The sequence below is a fragment of the Canis aureus genome, chromosome 6, assembly GCF_053574225.1.
Source record: "Canis aureus isolate CA01 chromosome 6, VMU_Caureus_v.1.0, whole genome shotgun sequence".
Lineage (NCBI taxonomy): Eukaryota > Metazoa > Chordata > Mammalia > Carnivora > Canidae > Canis > Canis aureus.
In genome coordinates this window covers 59688545-59704476 of record NC_135616.1, presented here as the reverse complement: position 1 = coordinate 59704476, position 15932 = coordinate 59688545, and the positions used below count along the sequence as shown (strand labels likewise).

The following is a 15932-nucleotide window of genomic DNA, read 5'->3' as shown; positions in this document are numbered from 1 at the left end:
ATATGATGAATCGGAAAAGACTGAAAATACACTGTGCTTTCTTGTTCAATGTTTAATTGTACTTCATATTTTTTGAGTGGTATTAGTGCCACACATGCTTGTTTGTTTTTTGTTAAGTTCTCTAAATGATACATGAAGTTTAACAGAATTTCATTCATCAATGGCTGCTCCCTCAGCTAGCACATGACTGTCACCCTGAGACCTCCCTTCACCAATATTCTGGGGATTCTCTTTGTCTTCTCATCCTTCTCGATTCACCCCTTCTATTACTTGACAGATACTTGAGCTTGGAATACAATTTCAGTTTAGAAATCATTGCACTTGGAATGTTATAGGATTAATACCCTTCTATAGAGAGACCCCAGAGAGCACCCATGCCTTCTTTCTGCCATGTGAGGTACAAGAAGTCAGCAGTCTGCAACCCAAAAGAGAGCCCTCAGTAGACACACCTTGGACTTGCCAGCCTCTAGAACTGTGAGAAATAAATGCTTGCTGTTTAAGCCACGCAGTCTATGGTATTCTGCTACAGCAGCCTGAACCAAGACAAGTCCTATACCTGAATGTGTTATGTGGGCATAAATACAAGAGAGCAGTTAAATTTATTGCTAACCCTTGTAAGCCTTGGAAAAGATTACAAAAATAAAAGTGTATTCTAATTTTAACCAAAGTAACACATTTAGTTGTAAAAGCTCATCTTTCCTATGCTATATCACTGATGTCAAACCTTATTAGAAGAGGCCAAGTTTCTTCCTCACTCCCATTGTGCCTGCAGTTTCTTTTTTGGAAGGCTTACCTAGAACTTTCTAGCTTGCAGTGGCTACTCCAAGGCTATTTTTATCTAATTGTTAGGTGCACTGCCGATGATATTCTGTTATTTTAAATGTATTTTTCTGTCTCCACTTCTTTTCAGTCACAGTCAATGAAATATTTCCCTGGCTTTCTCTCCAGCTCATCTGGCTCCCAAAATGTACATCTTAATAGTTCTCTACAATTCCTACTTTTGAAAATTAATTACAGAAGATTTGTTTAAATATGTTTTAGACTCTGATGGCACTACTCTGATTAAAGTGAGAGGGGAAAAATGGAAAGGCCTTTAAGTGAAAAAATGAACTGAGATAAAATAATAATATTTTTTTATTACTGGCTCTCTATCTTTCTACTTCGATCTTTTACTTCCTTCCTACCTTAGGAATTCATGTTCTTTTTCCTCTTCTCTACCTTGAATTTTTCCTGTTATTCTCTACTCTCTAGAGTTAGAAAGGACAGGCAAAACACGGACAAAATACAAATTATTTTATAAGCAGACAGAAAAAATGAATGAGATGGGAATTTCCTGTTGTGCTATATTAAATATTAAAATGGGGGGAAAAGTTAACATTCAAATTTCTGAATATAAAAGGAAAGAAAATAGGCTGTAAATTTCATAGAAAAGTAAGTAATCAAAACAATCTAGTAAACACAACACCTTACTAAGAAACTCGGGAGTTTCTCTTCTTCAGTATTGCTACTGTAGAAATCAGATGACAGCTGGGTGTTGAGGTCTTAACAAAACATCCTTCATCCCTGGAGGCAGCTCTAGTCTGTTTTGGACACAAACCCAATGAGATTTTCCACCAATCTGATTCATAAATCCTTCTGTTTGAAACATAAACTAAAAAGGCTTTGGTAAACAGCTTAGCCAATCCTGGACTACCAAAAAATGGGGGTGGTGCAGGGAGAGAGAGCACAAGTGAAGACCAACTGAAGTAAGCAATGTTTAGTTAATTTTGCTCAAAGTATTTGAATCAGATATTTTCCTTTTGGAAAAGGCTCCATGGCAGCCAAGGGCCTAGATGAAGTCTCAAAAATAAGTCTCAAGATGCATTATAAACAACTCCATATCCCCATCTTTCTATCTCTATTATATAACAGAATGGTGAATTATGATTATACTTTTAGAAGAAAGGAATTTGCCAAATTGTGCAAGTTAAAAAAGAAACAAGGCAAGTCATGAGACAGTTACAGAGGCAGGATGTTTCCTAACATGTCACACCTCAAATTTCTTTATTGGGTTGACTTAAACCCATCCAAGCAAACTGAGAAATACAATACCTACTCTATTATCTCACTGGTTCCATGATTTTATAAGAATCAGAGAGAACTGAAGTTTGTCTCAAATCAAAATTTATGTTGTTAGTCCTGCAGGACTCTTTCAAATCATAATAAAAATCCCATCTGATAGGGAAGCTGAGGCTTAGAGTTAATGATGAGAAGAGATGGAATCTGACTCCATGTTAGGGCAACTTCCAAGCTTGTGCCATTTCTACTGCCCCACATGTGCCTCTGATACAGGCAGTCCTTCCAGAAAGTACAGAGTGCTCTAGTCGGGGCGTGAATTTTCTTTCTTAAAGTAATAAACCCTCTGTCTGTGAATTAGCTGCTAAGTCCACTCGTGTGATTTTAATATGCTAATTAATCATTTAATAACCAAACTCCAACAATACCACACGTTTATGCTACCAAGCTCAAATGCAGCATAAAAAGGTCATTTTCTTTCATTAAAGGAATTGATTTTCTATTACTGTTCTGTATAGAAACAAGGTATCGACTACAAGCTATTTACTACTAATAATCTTAAAAATAAGCACAGATACCTTGCTCACTAATACAACCATGATGTCACAAGCAGCATGGTGTAAGAGTTCACAACGGACACTAGCAAACAGACACACCCTACACTGAGACAAGCTAATGGCAGTTACCAACTTCATACTTATCAGAACCAAGTTGCCGCTGTAACTGTTGTGAGTTCTTGTGGCTGCACAATGATATTTAGTACGTCTAATTGCATTCAGAAAATATTTCTCTGAAGTGGATGCGGTTTTCCCCACAGGAAAGAAAAGTACTTCCCACATCTAAGATGATTTTTCACTTTGAAGTGTTTCATCTGAAAAAACTCAAGCAAGGCTTTTACTAATGCGTCTCACTTATTCACTCAACACACATACCCCAAGCCTATAAGAAAGCACAAAACAACTTACTGGTGGCTGCGGGGATAATTGATATGAACAAGAAGCAGTCTTGACATCTAAGATGTTCCAACCTAGTAAAGAAGATATCTACCAACAACTTGCTGAAAACATTCACAACATACATTCAGTATTAGAAGGACAAAAAGAGCCGTTTATCGTATGTAAATGCTAGTGAATTCTGATTACTAGAATGAAGAAAAAGAATGCCAAGTCCAGGATAAATGGGATTATCACACAAACCCCCAATACTGAGGACATACTAAAACGTAATTTTCCCAATATTTAGAAGGGAAAAAAAGAAAGAAAGCCTCTGCACATGAGGCTAACAATAGAACATCAGAAAGAAGTCCGGATTCAGAAAATGGTGGTTTGAAATGCAATAGTAGTCCAATAACCCTACTTCATATTTTATTTATTTAGTTTTTATGGAGGTAGTGACCTACAAATCTGTAATCTGAAGTGGGAAGTTAGAACCAGGTTAAGAGCTAGAAGATGATTATTTTGTTAGGCTCATCAGTAATACTACGGAAAACTATGAAAAGAAAAACAATAAAATTACTCACAAGCAATTTTTCTTACTAACGGTCTCTGAATTTTCATTAGCAGATGTTACAAGAAACATAATAAAAATATTCCTAACTAAGGTAGAAAAACTATGTTTTCCAACCTTCTCATATGAATTTTCATTAGCTGATGTTACAAGAAACATAATGAAAATATTCCTAACTAAGGTAGAAAAACTACGTTCTCAACCTTCTCATATGAGGAAAGGATCTCTACAGGTGATCTATGTAGAACAAATTCTTCTGTATTTGACTATCATGGTCTTTGAGTTTTGAATTTGTCCAAAGAAATATAAACAAAAACTATACATTAAATCATAGGCACAGCATTTCTGATCCACAGAAAACTTGTTCCCCAGCATGATTTCAGGTGTCTTATTAACAAAGAGGTAAAAAGAAGAAAATATCCTTTTTAATATTCCTGAAAAATCTAGTAGAGATACCTTTATAACCCATTATATTATAATCACCTAACATAAAAATGATAGGGTTTCTAGTCTTTTTTAGTCAGAGTCAATTTCTCTTCTTTCTCTTCTCTTCTTTCCTGCAGATAAATAAAAACTAAGCTGTTTTAATGGTCAACTTAATGTCCTGCTACAAATTCATGACTGGAGAGTGAGATGAAACCCAGCTAATTTTAAAGCAGTGTATTTTAGTAATGTGAAATTCCTTTGTTGACATCAAAATAACATTCCCGGGCAGCCCCGGTGGCGCAGCGGTTTAGCGCCGCCTGCAGCCCAGGGTGTGATCCTGGAGACACAGGATCGAGTCCCACATTGGGCTCCTTGCATGGAGCCTGCTTCTCCCTCTGCCTGTGTCTCTGCCTCTCTCTGTGTGTGTGTCTCTCATGAATAAATAAATAAAATCTTAAAAAAAAAAATAACATTCCCTTCCACTTAATTGTCTAAGATTTGAATTTACTGTTTTCCCTGTTTGAAATTCAACATAAACAACTGAAATGTCCCTGTAGAACAGGTACGTTTCTTCTTTCCTTCTATCTTTATTGAAGTTGAAAGTATTCCTGCCATTATTACTATTTAAGAATACTAGCCCATTCATTGGATAAAAAGTTAAAAGGTTAAAAAAGGGTGAGATGATGACGAATTCATCTCCCTACCTCCCAGTAGGTCCCCAGTTTTCTCCTCCAAAGCGACCACTGCCAAAGGCTTCTTCTATATGGTTCTAAAGTTACATACACACACAAATGTGCACTCACACACACATATATGCATTTGGCATTTTTTACACAAATCATAGTGTGATATACACACACATCTGCACTTGTTCCCTGCTCCCAACTCCTTAACAATGTGTCTTGTAAACTGTTTCAAATTACTTACACACTGAGCTTCTTTCTTCTCCATAGGTGCATACATAGTAGTTCGTTATGCAGATTTAACGTAATTCATTTAAATAATCTATGGAGGGACTCCTGGGTGGCTCAGTGGGGGACTCCTGGGTGGCTCAGTGGTTGAGGGACGGCCTTTGCCTCAGGGTGTGAACCTGGAGTCCCAGGATCAAGTCCCACATCAGGCTCCCTGCATAGAGCCTGCTTCTCCCTCTGCCTGTGTTGTGTCTCTGCCCCTCTCTCTCTGTATCTCTCATGAGTAAATAAATAAAAATCTAAAAAAAGAAAGAAAGACTTTCTTAAAAAAATAAAAATAAAAATAAATAAATAATCTATGGATGGATATTTCAGTTGGGTCTGCTCTTGTATTATTATAAACAATGCAATGACTATATGAGTAGGTGTACATTAGAGGTTAGACTGCTTCTAGAGTAAAAAGGATGGTTATCTTTCGCAAAATGCATCCTGCAGAGGCTGCCCTCTACAGAAACAATTTGGCATTAGTGGACAAGAATGCTTGTTTCCTCCTATCCTTCCAAAACAAATACTTTTATATTTGCTAATCTCTTAGGTAAAAATTGGCAGCTCCTTGTAGTTTCAACAAAAGCATATTGACTATATTCAATATAATTGAGGTATAGCATCTTTTTCTTCTGTTTAAATGACATATTACTTTCCTTTCATTAAACTGTATGCCTTTCCCTGTTTTTTAAGTTTTTGTGTTAATAAGACAGCATATACACATAGTTCAGAGTCTACTCATTTTACAAGACTTGTTAATACAAATGACAACCCCCCGACCTCCTCTTCTAATACTGTTCCTTCTCCAGGAACAACAACTTTGATCTATCTTAGCCAATTCTTTTGGTAGTTACCATCAAATCTTAAATAATACAGTTGTACTTACAATTTTTCCCATTTTTAGACATTATCTTTTGACTTCCCACTCATTTTAGACATTGTCTTTTGGCCTTTCCACTTTTCCAATCAAAATGAAAATTTGATTCTTTTCCCCTCCATGACTACCCTAGAAGGTATAAAGACACTTCCTACTCCCTCACAGTCCCTATTTAGTCTTATAGTAATTTTGGTAAGGATAAACAATATTTTGACTACGTACGCTATGTAGAGTGCAGCCCCAAAGTGAATTCTATGTATAATACAGCACCATGGTCAAGAAGAGAGATTCTGCAGGTAGACTGCCTGGGTTCAAATCCTATCTTTGCCATTTATTAGCTGCCTAGGTATTTAGACAAGTTACTCAACCTCGCTATGTCTCAGCTTCCTTATATTTAAATCAGTACCTTGTAGATTTACAAAGATTAAAAAGTTAATATATACAAAGTGCCTAATATGTAGAAGGTGCTATACAACCATTCTCTATGTCCTGAACTACATTTTGTTTTTTCCTGTAGTTGTTGCCTGATTATTCATTTAAATTTCTGTGCGCTTGTTGTTAATTCAACCCAAATTTGCTTCAATCCTAAATTCGTTGTTTAAGTTCATTCCATTATATTAATTTTGTCTTCTTAGAGAAGACTTCTGAACTGCAATCTGCTGCAATCTGAACTGGCTGTCCTCATTTAAATCTGGTATACAGTTGTTTAACTCCATTCTCTCTATAGTGTTCTCCTGAGGTGTCCCTTTGTCTTCTCCCCTGTGTTGGATCTCCTATCCTATAATCCACATCCTACTTCTCTCTTGGTGAAGAATATATTTCATTCGCTTTAGGAGAAATGATGTGTAGGAGATAATATTTTTGTTTAAATCTTGCATGTTGGGGATCCCTGGGTGGCTCAGCGGTTCAGCGCCTGCCTTTGGCCCAGGGCGTGATCCTGGAGACCCGGGATCAAGTCCCGCATCGGGCTCCCGGCATGGAGCCTGCTTCTCCCTCTGCCTGTGTCTCTGCCTCTCTCTCTCTCTTTCTGTCATGAATAAATAAATAAAATCTTTTAAAAAAAATCTTGCATGTCTGAAAATGTCTATTTTATTCTCATGTGTGATTAATGGCTTATAGATAAACAGAATTTTAAATTTGAAGTAACTTTCCTTCAGGAGTTTGAAAAAAAAGGAGTTTGAGGGCACTTCTCATTGTTTTCTAGCTTTTGATATTGCTGATATGAAGTCTCATGCTATTCTGGTTTCTGATCCTTAGAATATAATGTTTATTCTTTCTTTGGAATTTTGTAAGACTGTCTCCATGTCACCAAAGACAAATTAAAATTCAAATTTCCCAAAACTATGTCTTGCCATAGGCATTCAGTAAGCTCTTTCAATCTGGAAACTCCTATCTTTACTTATGGGAAATTTTCTTGAATTATTTTGCTAATGATTTCCTTCCCTTGTTTTTCTTTTTCTGGAACTCATTGTTTTGATGTTGGACTTCCTAGATCGGCCTCCTACTTTTTTTCCTCTATGTTCTGGGATATTTTCTCATTTTCATCTTCTAACCCTTCTATTGAGTTTTATTTGTTACAAATTTTTTTAAAAATATATAGCAGTTCTTTGGTTTTATATAACATTCAGTTTTGGTCTCATGTATATAATATTTTATCTGTCTGATAGCAATGCTTTTAAGTTTTCTGTTCCCTGTCTCTGTTCCTCCAAGTTTCTTTTCTCTTTTTGTTTGTTTTGGTTTTTCTCTCTGGTTGGAGGCTTTTCTTCAGCTGTCTACTAGTCTTGGGAATGTCAGTATCTTGAGATCTTTCCTCTTGGGCTGGTTAAATACCCCAAATAGTACTCTTCTGATCTCCTGCCTGAAGGGTAAAGACAAGTGAGGAAAGACAGGTGGAAGGGTTTCATTATTCCATCTGTAGGCATTCACTTGATTTCCTTGTATATGGTGAAGTGCTCTGAGCTCTCAGTTTTGCCTGGTATGCTCCAATCTAGAGACTCTTAGATCCCCCACATCTTTTGGATCCCCCACACCCACCCCTGAAACCCAGGAATTAGCCTGCAGTTTTATATTAGGATAGAAGCAAGGGTAGGAAGAGCAATTGTTCAGTGAAATGGGGAATAGGGGAAGACCTAGGGATCTACTACCATTTGATCTGATACTAGCAATTCCTGAGCTATTTAAAGATTCTATAGTAAAAATCAGGTTTGTTTCTTAGCTTTCTTAATTGCCAGACTAAGACTTGGCTTTCTCAAGTCAGCTAGGTTATTTACCACATTCCGTCTGCTTTTCAGTTTTCGATGTATTATTGTTATTATTTTGTCTGGTTGCTCTCTTCCTTCCCATTCTTCTTATCCTTCAAGGACCATGTCTTTAAAAGAAAATCTCTTCACTCTAGAGTTATAGTCCGATTTCTGGAAGGAATATAATTAGATGCTTATGTTCAAACCACCTTTTTTCTCCCCAGAAGTCTAAGAATCTAAAAACCATTCCAGATTGCTTCTGTGACTCAGTCCTCCTTCCTACTCAATTCTCCAAACACCACAGTGGTGTGCTATGATTGATACTGCATTAGGATTAGTCTAAAGAGGCTCCTCACTTGGGCATCACATTTTAGAGGATCCGACTCTCGAGCTCTTGGGCACAGATCTCCGCAGAGCTTGAAGGTACAGGCTGGGCTGTACCGAGCTGCATGTTTGAGAGGCTTCTTGTGATATGGAACCAAATTTGAAAATTCTAGCCTGGAATTCCAGATTACCACAAAATATATAGTCAAGACTGAAGCACAGAACATACTTATATTTAGTGTGTTAAGAAAAAAAACTTCGTTAGAGACTAACTTAAATATTAAGACAGAGGATACAATTTTGAATTTTGTAATAAACCTAGCAAGCAGCTGGTGCACTGCTCAATGTTGACTGCCTTCACGGATTCTCCTTCCCCTAGTCTTCTGGCTTTATAACCACCCTGACAATAGCCTAATACAAAGGATCTATACAAATCAGAAAAGGAATCCTTCATTTAGGAACTTTACTGCCATCTGCTGGAAATTTTATGAAATTACTACATATCAATGACTTGCGCCCACCCAGAGTTGTTAGGCAATTTCAATTAGCACTGCCCTGGAAACCACCTTCACAGAAATGAACAAATCTCTGCTCTGTGGGGATGAGGATGTGGAGGAAGATAAAAGAACAAATCAGGAACCCAAACTTGCATTTACAAGTTGGAAGGAACTGTGATCTGTCACCTTGACTTAAAACTGAGAACTGATTTCCTCAGAGAAAAAAACTGTCCTGCTGACCTAAATCTAGCTCATTAGGAGTAAAATAAAAATTGGCTTTAGTAAGTTAGATTGAGAACTTAACTATTAGTTTTTATTTTATTCGTACTAGTTTTGAGTTCTAAATAACTTCCAAAAAATTTAGGATTGTGTTCAAAAGTAATTGATATTTTGGAATTCAGTTGGCTAACAAATACAAGCTACTTCTTTCCAATGGACAAACCTGATTAAATCGGGTTGGGAGGCAAGCCAGTTCTGTTATAATGCTTTTGAAAATATGAACATTACACACCACAACAGACAAAACAGGGCACAATCTGTAATTCTGTGAATTTTTTGTTTGTTTATGCATGATTTCCTCTGTGAACAACACAGGTGAATGAAGAACACCACACCCAGTGGAAGCAAGCCATGAATGAATACACAACAAAAATGCTCACATACATACTTCAACCATCTACCAGCTACCTCACTTGACCACATGTGCTACAGGCCACGCTCATCCACATCTTGTATAACAGCATTCTATTCAATTTCCAAAAAACTTTCTTTCCATCACTTCATAGTCAACTTCCAAACTACTCTGATTCTCACTACCACAAGTAAATTTCCCAGATTTTTTTCAAGTGAAAGTACTATATTTATTATAGTATTCATGTATTTTGCAACCATTTAACACATGTAAAAATGTGCTACCATTTTTATTTTGTTCCTATTCTTTCTAATGTGTCATCAACCAAGTTTTTTAGTACAGTACCTCTGATCCCCTTTTCCCCTAAGACCTGTGATTTTTATTGTGCAGTTTTGCATGGTGATGTGATTTTTAGAATCACATATGCCACATTATAGAAATGACTGTACATGGTTATTTTAACCTAGAGTCAAGTCCATTCTTCTAGAATATTATCATCAGCATTACCTGTGTATCTTACAGAGTCTTATAGACTTCAAAGAAATAATATATACAGGCTCATAATTTTTAAGAAAACTCAAAACTACCCAACCAAAAGCTTCAAGGGACATTATTCAAGGGTCTTCCATCTTAATTACCCATAGTATTTTTTATAATTCTTGAGCTCATTTGACCTTTTTTTTTTGACCTTTCTTCAAATAACTTACATATCACTGAGATCTAGAAATTAAAGAATTCAAGTATAAAGGCTAGATATTATGCAGCTATCTTAGCATGAGCTTACTTACTAGATATTGGTGATATAGTCTTAGTTTATTAGGCTATTTCAAAAACAAAAAACAAACAAGAGCTGCCATTATCCATTGAGCTCTAACTTCCTGAGCTAAAACTATCAGGCTACTGATTCTTTTTCATAACTGTTTTGATCACTTAAATATGTATTACCCTGAAGTACAAGCTCTGCCTCTATTGGTTTTATATACATATAAATATGTATTATAAATTCATTATATTATGTCATAATATTATATATTATATACATATAATATATATAAAACTTAGTATTAGCCTATTTATATTACCCTAAAGCACAAGACTTGCTTCTATTGGTTTTATATATATACATATTATATATTAAATATTATGCATTATATTTTGCATATATGCTTAATATCAGCCAATCTAAATATTGAGTACTATATCATACACAGGAACTATTTACCGACATTTTTAATTCTATTACTTTGAAAAGTGGAAGAATAGGTTTTTTATAATATTAAATCTTCGTTATTCACATGTCCCCTATTTTCAATATTATTATTACTACTCTATATATTCATCGAAGATTCTAGCACCTTGAAAATCCCTCATAAATTATCTAGGTACTCCTAATAATGTTTTGGGAGTAAAAAGAGACTCATCATTAGTTTATACATAAAGTTAGAACTGAGGCTACTTTAATAAAGAAAGAAGGTCAGGGTTAAGGCTAAGGTTTGAATAATCAGTATCCTCTACTTATTTTGATTAAAAGAGTTAACTTTTCTTTTTGAGATTTTATTTATTCAGGAGAGACACACAGAGAGAGGCAGAGAGAGAGGCAGAGACATAGGCAGAGAGAGAAGTAGGCTCCCTGTGGGAGCCTGATGTGGGACTTGATCCCAGGACCCCAGGATCACAACTTGAGCTGAAGGCAGATGCTCAACCAGGCGCCCAAAAGAGTTAACTTTTATAATAATTTTATAAATGCCTTGGAGAGGATATCCTGCTTTAATAATAATTTTCTTCAAAGTTGGATAGTTGGCATTTTCTAATTAATTAGAAAGATAATTTTGGTTATGTTTATGTTATGTTTATCATGTTTATGATGATATCTACAAACAAGTACTCTTATTACTCATTTCAGGCTCCAATTTTGCTTTGCCCATCCGAGCATGTGACCATGAACCTTCCTGACAGGTCAGAGTAATGCAACAAACAGAATAGACAAGAGTTCCTGGTTCTCCTGTGTGCTATCCACCAGCCAGGCATAAACAAGATGCAGTAGTAGATACAGTTTCTTCTGTAAATGCACACTTCACGAAAATGCTGTCCACTGTTCAGCTTCCCCCTTTCTCCCTATTTCACAGTGTTCTTGGAAGGTATTTGATGACTTTTTTTTTTTTTTAAGATTCTATGTATGTATGTATGTATTTGAGAGAGAGAAAGAGTGCACGAGCAGGAGGAGGAGCAAGGGGAGAGGGACAAGTAGACCAGCAGACTCCACCCTGAGCGTAAAGCCCGATGTGGGGCTCAATCCCATGACCCTGAGATCATGACCTCAAGCTGAAATCAAGGTGGATACCGAACCAATTGAGCCACCCAGGCTTTTTTTTTCTTTAGGCTGAATCCACGTAGGTTATATCTCCATTGAAAATTAATCTTTACTAGTTCTAGTCCATGCGGTCAATTTATATACTGCCCAATATTGTTAGTATGCAAATAAAGTAATATCTGAAGAACTATTTTCCTTTTGAATATTCGAGCAAATCATGCTTTGCATGGTTTGAATTTGGAAAGTCTTTCATGAATAAATTAAAATCTGGATACTGTCACCAAGGGTAGGTAGTTTTTTCTAGGTTTACTAAATCTGGAGATGGGTGCTCTAGAGATGAGGTTCATATGCCTTAAGAAAACATCTCGTTTTCAGTAGAAAAGAATTTGGTGTCTCAAAATCTATGTCAAATGCCACCGTATGCATAATAATAATGGGTAATCTTAAACTGCTAAATGCAAGAGTCTGAGAAGGACTGAGCAAGAAGTACATTCTATGCTTAACTAATACCCACTCTGCTGCCTCATACCTCATACATACTTCCTTTCCCTAAGTTTCTGACATTTATTAGGTTCTCATCAGTGTAAATTTGCTCATGTTAAACAATGTGTTGAGGCACAAATATACACCTTCCCATCTTCTTACGTGCCAAGGCTCTTTAACCAGTTCAAAATCTCTGAGGTACAGTTAAATTGGCAACCACTATAAAAGTTCTTCACGTATCCTTTACAGTCACAGAGCTCCTTTCTGTTATAAATTCTCTTAAGTACAGTAAAAGGGGCATGTTTTTCATGAGTGGGCATTTCTCTGTAGGTGACTGCCTCACCTGAAATCAAAGTGTATACTATGATTTTTACCTCTGCAAAGACTGATCAGTGTTTGGGGTTCCTCTACTGGAGAACAAAGAGAATCCAGAGCTCGAAGTACAACAACTGTGCAAGATCAGAAAGGGTTGCCCCATACACACTTGACTCATCTGTCTTATTTGGAAACAAAATTATGGATTTTTATTCTTCTTCTCTTTGCCAATGCTTCATTATTTTCCTAACCTCTAAATGTTGTTCCAGTGCTTCATCTTCTACCTACACACATTTCCCTGGGGTTTCATTTAACTTCATGGCTTTGAATACCATCTATTTGCTAAAGGCCTCCAATTTCTTTCTTTTTTTTTTTTTTAAGATTTTTATTTTATTTATTTATTCATGAGAGACAGAGAGAGAGAGAGAGAGAGAGAGGCAGAGACACAGGCAGAGAGAGAAGCAGGCTCCATGCAGGGAGCCTGATGTGGAACTCGATCCCGGAACTCCAGGATCATGCCCTGAGCCTAAGGCAGGTGCTAAACCGCTGAGCAACCCAGGCATCCCTGAGGCCTCCAATTTCTATCTCCAGTCTGTACTTTTCTCTTGATTTCCATACTTGCATATTCCTACTTGGGTGTCTTATTAAAGATCTTCAAACTCTGTATGTCCAAAATTAAGCTCCTGGTCAATTCCACTTTCAAATGTGCTTCTCCCAGTCTTTTCCATGAACTTAATTCCCCTAGCTGCTCTAACCAAAAGACCTCATTCTTCTGTTTCTTACACCCCATATCCAAGCCAATAAGCAAATTCTGTTGGCTCTACCTTCAAATCCAGAATCTGGTCACTTCTCAGCCCTTCCGCTACTACCACTGTGGCCCAAGTCCTAGCATCTCCCATCTAGATTATTGCAATAGCATCCAAACTGGTCTCTGAACTCTCATTCTTGCATCCCTACTTTTACCAGAGAAGTCAGTGGCTCCCCATCTCACAAAGCAGAAACCAAAGCCCTTATGATGACCTATAACACCATCTTGATCTGCTTGCCAAAGAGCTCAATGATGCTCTCCCCCTTGTTCATTCCATGCCAGCCTCACTGGCATGTATGCTGTTCTTAGAACACCCCAAGCATATTTCCACATTTATACTAACTGTTCCTTTGATTGGAATACCTCAACCTCAAGTATCCACATGCCTTACGGTCATTATTTTATCAGATCTTTACTCAAATGTCACTTAACAAGAGGCATGCCGTGGTTACCTTAGCTAAAATTACACTTCCTTGACACGTCCTATCTCCATTCCCTACTTTATTTTTTCTTTGTACTTATCACCATTAGCACAGTATATATTTCACTTCTTACTCTTGCTTATTGTCTGTTACTCTCAATAGAATGTAAGCTCCACAAAGGGACAGATTTTTGTTTATTTTTTTTTCACTGTTATATCTTGAGTGCCTAGAATAGCAACTGGCACATAGTTGTCACTCAATAACTATTTGTTACATAAGTGAAAGGTTTTTAAAAAATTAAAAATAAAAGCCACACAACATAATATACCACAGTAATAACACATACTATAATTAGTCATCAATAAGCTATCTATCTTCCTAACTACATAAGAATCTTCCAAAGGCAGAAATCTAATCTTATATCCTTTTTCATTCTTAGGTATTGAGATAGAATGTTACATATACAGCAATTACTCAATTAAATATTTGACAATAGAAAATTTTGCCTAAAGACAAACCACTAGGAGACAAAAAAAAAAAAAACAAAACAGAATAATTATCTAATTCAACATTAGACTGTCATGTAAGGAAGAATGGCTCTAAAAGCAGTCTTTTTCCCTCTGGTACTTATGAATGACAGCTTCCAGTGCTAATTTAAGACAACCACTCCAAAAATGGTCATGGACCCCATGAATCTAGATGGCTACCATACTTGTAGTCAAGGACAGGGGCAGAAGGTTGGCTCTGGACTAGATAACATGGCCACTCATCTTAGTTTATCTTTGGGACCAGTACCTGGAATGGTGGAGATTTTTAAAGAATTACTATGTAGTTCTCTCTTCTATAAAATGGCAATAATTCTTCCAGACTATGATTACATATCCTCAAAATTAAGTGACTTTTGTGGGTCAAAAGTTCCTGGAGAAGTGGCAAAGAGAGTCATCAACATAACATTACAAATAATGACAGCAAAAGAGGTGAAAGAAGGTGACTCTGGGCCAGTCCAAGCCACAAAGAACTTCTATGTGAAATATATAAATAGGCTAAAATGGTTACACCCAGACAGGTTTGCAACATAATTTAGGCTCACCTAAACTGGTTTGAACACATGCTAAAGAAGTACAGTGGGCGGGGGGGGGGGGAGAACCTGGGTGGCTCAGTGGTTGAGTGTCTGCCTTTGGCTCAGGTCACGATCTTGGGGTCTTGGAATTGAGTCCCACATTGGGCTCCTCGCATGGAGCCTGCCCCTCTGCCTACGTCTCTGCCTCTCTCTCTGTGTCTCTCATGAATATATAAATAAAATCTTAAAAAAAAATAAAATAAAATCTTTTTAAAAAAATAAAGAAGTACAGTGGAAATAAGATGAGAGGAAATCTTGATTTTCTCCAAGTATGACTCCTTGGAGAAAAATGTTTGTCCAATTTCTAGAAATTAGCAACAATTGTTACAGGATAAAAAATAATAATAATAAATAAAGAATCCAGATTCTGACCACGAGTTCTGAGTTCCATTTAGAAAATGAAATGAAGAAATGGGGGGGACCCCCCCCAAAAAAACCAAACCCTGATTTTCAAAAATACAACCAAAAGTACAGAAAGATCCATATTAAACAATACAGAGACTATAAATGATTTCCTATTATTTACCTATCAAATGTCTATGATTTAATGACTAGGTTCACTAAGCAAATATTAATACAACAATGAAAATACCAAAGCACTCCCTACTTTTCAAATTATTTATTTAATCTTAATTATGTTTCTTTAAAATTACCTGACCTGTCTAATAACCTAAATATCCACTGGTAAGCACACAAAACATCAAATGGAACAGACTTGGTAGCAAACGGGGAGAGTTGTTTTGATATTGACATTAATTCCTATGGTGTATAACTCGAATGGGTTTTTTTTTTTTTTCCCATTTCTCCCTTCTGTCACCCACTCCAACCACGAATATAACTTATGTGGGACATGCAAAATTAGCTCATCCAAATTAGCCTGATCCAACATTACATAAGGCAACATCAGTAGCTGTGTGAACAGGACACAAACTATTCAATACCAAGTTTCTACACAATACTG

General features: G+C 36.5%; 1 protein-coding gene across 11 annotated transcripts in view; it reads right to left on the bottom strand.

Annotated features, from left to right (window-relative positions):
• Positions 1-15932, bottom strand: part of RASAL2 (RAS protein activator like 2) — a 347106-nt gene that overhangs the window by 149857 nt on the left and 181317 nt on the right. The window contains exon 1 of one of the 11 annotated variants that reach the window (XM_077901818.1): positions 8091-8207. The exons of the other annotated variants lie outside the window; for them this stretch is intronic. Within the exon in view, the coding sequence (XP_077757944.1) occupies positions 8091-8163 (73 nt within the window). The 5' untranslated portion in view covers positions 8164-8207. Of the gene's footprint in view, positions 1-8090; positions 8208-15932 lie in introns of those variants that run through there. 11 annotated transcript variants of the gene reach the window in all.